This window comes from Gadus macrocephalus, chromosome 12, assembly GCF_031168955.1.
Source record: "Gadus macrocephalus chromosome 12, ASM3116895v1".
Lineage (NCBI taxonomy): Eukaryota > Metazoa > Chordata > Actinopteri > Gadiformes > Gadidae > Gadus > Gadus macrocephalus.
Window position 1 is genome coordinate 8679010 of NC_082393.1, and position 6000 is coordinate 8685009.

The following is a 6000-nucleotide window of genomic DNA, read 5'->3' on the forward strand; positions in this document are numbered from 1 at the left end:
AGAGGAAACTTAGCAACATAAAACAGCCCAACCGAGCCTCTAAATGCAGTTAGAGGGAACACATTGTAACAACTTTGTTGCCAAAGTTCTTTGGCAGCAGCAACTGGCCAGACCTAATCTCAACCAAATGGCCCGCTCTCATGAAAAACTCATGAATTTTTGCAAGGCAAATTGAACTCAAATACAGGGTCAAGTCTCAAGCAATGTCATTGGACAATTTAGATAACAGTAGAACCAAAGGAGCAGGTTTTACTCACAGAGTAGCTCTCCTGCTTCTTAGGGATGTACAGGTCAATGTTTCTTTCTCCCCAATCGAAGACCAGCTCCTCCTCCTCCCTGTAGTTCACCCACATGATTTCCTTGGAGATGTCCTCGATGATCAGTTGCAGCTCTTGCAGCCACTCGCTCCGACTGAAGGACATTTTCTGCATGGGTATGAGTTTCAATTAAAGCTCATGGGCTCAGTGAAAGTGAGAATCGCACCAAAGAGGATTGAGGATAATGTCCCCTCACCTGGAGGCTGTCCCATTCCTGGTCCAGGGCATTGAGGCTAGCCTTGTCGCCATTTTGATGCTATGGAGTAACGGTCACATCAGTCATTATGGTATTATTAATAATTCAGAATGTTCATTCAAAGTATCTTCAGATGGGACCAGGGTCCGCTCTGAACTTTGGGGGGGCATGGGCAATATTCCCCTTACCCTCCACTCCAAGATTTTTTTTACTTTGACTGAATTTTTTTATTTTAGCAAAATAAAGAAATAGACACAACTAAAATAATTATATTTCATTCCATCTGGAAATTATCATCGGATCGATGCAGGGCCAATAGGACGGGTGACTGAATGATGATATGACTGTCTGTCATTGAGGTGAATGCACATGGGTTTGTAGCAACAGAGAACTGGTGTATTCCACCGCAAATCCAACATGTTTCACTTGCTCCACGACTACTGATACTTCTGGGTTTACTGCAGCCTGTAGATGAGAAGCGGGAGGCCTCACCAGCTCATCCCTTGCGCGGTCCATCTCATCACTCCTCTGGATGGAGCTGTGGAACATCTGGTGTTTGACCAGCTGCTGTTGGAGAGTCTCCTGGTCGTCTCCCCAAGGAGAGGTCTCGATCAAACGCTGGAAGCAAACCACCGCACATTTTAAGGTGTCGCCCTCCATTCTTTAGTCTGATGAGTTTCATGGTAATACCCCTCCTTCTGCCATCTTTTTTAATGGCTCTGACTGATAATAATCACATCTGTTCTTTAGGTTCTTTAGGTTGCTCATTTATTGAAATAGCAATGTGTGAATGGAGTGGTATTCAAAGCATGTGCTTTGAATACTTAAGAGGTATTCAATATTAATTTAACAGGCAAATAATTAATATATGTACCTATCCGTTTCTCAATCAGCAGCAATTGTCTGCCCTGCCCTGACTTCAACTCCAGGTTTTAGTTGTAAGATTTTAAATGATCAAACTCTTTGTTTTCTGTTTGGATACAAATTAATTAGGGAGTAGAATTGCTAACTTAACTAGACATTGCCTTTATTCAGTTCACAGCACATAGGAGTTCTAGGAAAGTGACAAACCAAAAAAATGACCCCCAGATGAGTCTAATCAGCAGCACCAGCAGGGGGAGTCAGAGATACAAGTTATTTCAACCACACCAAAAGGAAGATTCTAAACCAATTGCACTGGAAGAGTTTTACAAATCGTAAGGGAATGTAGAAAAACTTGGCAACACATTTAACGGCACAAGTAACACGACCGCTGGCAGCCAAAACTACAGGATAACTACGCTCCCGGTTCCAGACGTAAATATCTATTCAACAACACAAATACTGGAATCGGGACAGCTCAGAATGTTCTCAGGCTCGTTTTTCAACTCAAGAAAGAGTTGAAAAACGATGAATAATAGCCGTCATGTCGTTAAAGAGCTAGTACTGGAATCGGGACAGCTGAGAATGTTCTCAGGCTCAATCAGGTTGGCCTGAACGCCTACACACTACAAAAAGAAAGTTGAAAAACGATGAATAATAGCCATCATGCCGTTAAAGAGCTGAACGTTTTAATAGTTGAATGGTTTCTGTAGCTGAAAGTATGGCGGAGAATGTTCAGAATGTTCTCAGGTCAATCAGGTAGGCCTGAACGCCTACACACTACAAAGACTATTGCATGCCAACATTTCACCCATCGACATCGCTTATTTAGGGTTCCAATCAGGCTTTACATCTTCTCGTGAGTTCCTGGCTTAAAACATGTTCACCAACATCTGAGGAATTAATGAGAAGGCAGCTTATTACTTATTTTCTCCTGGAAACTTTCTATGAGAAGAAACCCTTTAGGCTCAACAGTATAGTTATGTAGCATAAATGTGTTTAAGGTGTTCATTACCCTTAAAGTGCATGACTGTCAGTAACAGTAAACCCTGCTAAAAAAAAGGTTAAACTGCGCCATTGCACTTAAACTGCATGATTTTCTGTGCAATGAGAGCGGGTGTATGACCAAAGTCATAGTTCAACAGAAGTGCATTAGTGTCACAAGTGTCTGTAGTGTGAGTTTTTATTTGCCTGTGCACAAATTGTTGTTATCGAGGACTGTTGATGATCAACACTATTATCCGCATTGAGTCTAGTACCATCAAAGGGATCCCGCCACATTAATTCAAATGAATTCACAACTAATCCTTTCCTTACTCATCAATGTGAGTGAGCGTTTGTGAGAAAGAGAGAGAGGGGAAAAAGGGGAAATAAAGGGGGAAAGAGAAGTACACATGTGTACCTTCTGTTGTCCAATCCAGCCCATCGCATCCACGTAAGTCCGTCCGGGATCCTCCCAGACTCCCGAGTTGCCTCGGGTGCTCTTCCTTCTCCTATGCAGGGTCTCACTGATGGCCATGTGGACTCCCTTCAGCTGGTCCCTGCACACCTCAACACTGGGGAGCACGTGTTGGGCAGAACAGAACCGTTAGCCTCGAGTGGGGAACATATGACATGAGAGCATTCGGTCTAAGAAACTGTGACTTAGTGCAGGGCTGCAGCATCATGGCAATAATTGTGGTTATTTTGCCCAATATTGTGATTATAAATTTACTGCGATTAAAAGATCAGGGATTCAATTCATATTCTGTGGCGGCAACGGTATTAACAAAAAGTATTACAGTTAAAGAGTTTTAACTGTTTGTAATAAGGTTTTGATTTAACAGCCGTAAAAAAAAATATTCATGCCTTCGTAAATACTTTTTTGGGAGTAAATGAATGCAACCAGGTAATGCATCCAATTTCGGTTAATATAAAACGAATGTGCAGCTCTAACTGAGGGTTTGAGAGAGAGAGAAAGAGAAAGAGAGAGAGAAAGAGAGAGAGGCACTGACCTTCTGACCACATTGTCATTGGGTTGGCCGATCTGTCGTAGTTGGCTCGCACAGCCCTTCAGCTGATCTATGGTCTCCCTGGCCATGGCCATGTAGCGCTCTGCGTCCCCACCCTGCACGCCACACAGCAAGAGGTCAAAGGTCAAGTGCCAGACTTTGCGCAATTATTAAAAATGTAATTATACAAATTAATAAAACAACGAATACGAATGAGTGGTATGGCTTACAGTTTGCATGGCGTGTTCCGCCTTCCTCAGGAAATCCTGACATTGCTCCTGCAGGATCATGGCCTTCTGGTGCAGGCCAGAGCCCCTGTGTTAAACCATCAGGGGGGTCGCCCGTCATTATCACATAGGGCAACGCAATTATCGACAACCACCATGATCCACATCAGGATACATCCGTATTTGTTTGGCCTTGGAAAGACTATCGGAGAGTAAACACTATGGTCAAAATATACAGGCCAGAGGCATTTTGCATTTCTGAAGCATGTTTTGTAATTGCCCTCCAAATTGAGATGATGATTGAATGAATGTTAACGCCTGTGTTTGAGCTCTGTAGTTGCAAAGCGGGTCCAGAATTTTGTTTTCATTGGACTCATTGAATATTGGTCTGTCTTGTTTAAAAAAGTTACAATTATACCCTTGTACACACACACATATGCTTTTGTATTGATTTATGGGTTAACCACGTCAACTATCAAACAAAAGCACTGCTATACCCTCATGGAGCTAAGCCTTTAGCTGCCAAACATCATGCTCTTCCTATAGGCATGATTTCTCTGCAACCGCTCTGTTTTAATTATCAACATATTTGCCTTTCTGGTCTTCAATGAAGGCCTTGAGAGTGAAGCGAGAGAGATGCAGTGGTGGCTGGGTGTCAAACTGTAAATCACTCTCAGAATGTCCCCGCAGACCAGGGGAGGAATAGAGGAATGTGGAGCTGCTCTGCCGAAGAGAAGCTGAATAATGAGCAGCAGCCTGCAGCCGACGGAATAATATATCCATGTGTCAATGGAAATGGAGGATATTTTGGATTTAAGTTGCTGTGTGATATGTATTGAATGCTGTCAGGCTTATTATTGTATCGCCCCTTACTCCCAGGTAACAGTCTTAAGGCCTCCAGGGCTCCACAGTTCTCCTTCAATAGTGTCGGCTTGGCTGAGGCGTGATCACATGATCAGAGCAACACAATAACGGCTGTTTTTCCTTAACCCCATCTGTAACTTCAAACTTCATACAAATTTCTCAAATGTACATATTGATCAATGATATTTCTATCTGCCAAATTTTCGAATCTACTACAATGGTTGTTGCTCATTATAGACCCGCCTATTAGATCAATATTTGAAATTACAATGTGCAAACAACTATAGGCCTAATATATAGACATTAAATTAGGACTACTGCGTAAACATCAAAAAGAGTTATCGTCAAATTCATTTCCAAGTTGGTCATTTGTTCAGAATATATTTTATACAATTCATGCTCGGTGTTCGATCAAAGATTTATCCAACGATTATATTAGGTGTGGCATTGCATTGATCAGTATGTTGGGAATCGTTCGTTTCTGCGGAGTGCATGACCTGCGGTCAAACCAGACGGTAGATATGATAATATATCCATTACATATTTAATGCCTGGGATTTTCATCCGATGCGGCGGTTCACTTTTTTAACTGACTGCAGTAAACAGCGACATTCAAAGTTCCCAAGGCTTAAACCTACGTCAACAACAATTGAAAAACATGTGTAGGCCTACCCATGTCCGCTACCCCCTGCACCACCTCCAGAAGAAAAGGTGTAGGAGTATGCGTCCATGAAGGGGTCTGCAGGCCCGTATCCATTACCGCCGCCTTGTCCGGCCTCGCTGCGTGTGTACTGGTAGTTTCCACCTCCAGTCACGTCACTCCTTGCCGAGCCCTTGCGATTGCTGTTAATCCCCTTTTGGGATCCATACATACTCATTTTTGATTACCCAACGGTAATTGAGCCTCACTGCAGGCAGCAGTGAGCGCTGCTGCAGTAGAAAGGAGCAGCGGAACAATTTGCCGAGACGCCCTATCTACCTCCACCTGTCTGCCCCGAGCACCAACTTGGTGCAGACTACAAGTCCGGCAAGAGGAGCTCAGTTTTGATAAACCATCGTTACCACGCCCCCTTCCAAACCTGCCAGGAAGGGTTATATATCCATGACGACGTGCCCCATACCGACCCAACTCCTTCATCTACTGTCTTCCGGAGAGGGGTTTGAGCAGTAACAATTTTATTTTATTTAAAAAGTTAAGAATTAGGCTACGTGAAGACCATGTCATCGTTAGTTTAGAATCTTTAAAACGATTCCGCACGTCCCAACAATGCTTACTGTGCAACACTGTCCCCTTTCCTTTGAGTTACATAACATTGTTTGGTAATGTCTAAAATATGAAAAAGATGATCACATTATGATATATATTTCAGAAGACATGATGCATTTGCTAGTTGAGAATGCATGGTCTGTTGCATTACAATGCATGTGTAATAGGCCTACCTGTAGCCTAAGGTTGGTTGTGGCAAGGCAAGGCAAGGCAACTTTATTTATATAGCACTTTTCATACACAAGGCAGACTCAAAGTGCTTCACATATAAACATTG

At 42.9% G+C, this 6000-nt stretch overlaps 1 protein-coding gene across 2 annotated transcripts in view; it reads right to left on the reverse strand.

Moving 5' to 3' along the window:
• Positions 1-5457, reverse strand: part of LOC132469993 (epiplakin-like) — a 55096-nt gene extending 49639 nt beyond the window's left edge. For both annotated transcript variants that reach the window (XM_060068135.1, XM_060068134.1), the window contains exons 1-7: positions 5129-5457; positions 3596-3680; positions 3369-3481; positions 2777-2930; positions 1006-1131; positions 514-573; positions 258-425 (exon numbers count right to left, since the gene is read on the reverse strand). In XM_060068135.1, the coding sequence (XP_059924118.1) occupies positions 258-425; positions 514-573; positions 1006-1131; positions 2777-2930; positions 3369-3481; positions 3596-3680; positions 5129-5334 (912 nt within the window). In that variant the 5' untranslated portion in view covers positions 5335-5457. The remainder of the gene's footprint in view (positions 1-257; positions 426-513; positions 574-1005; positions 1132-2776; positions 2931-3368; positions 3482-3595; positions 3681-5128) is intronic.
• Positions 5458-6000: the final 543 nt, after the last annotated feature.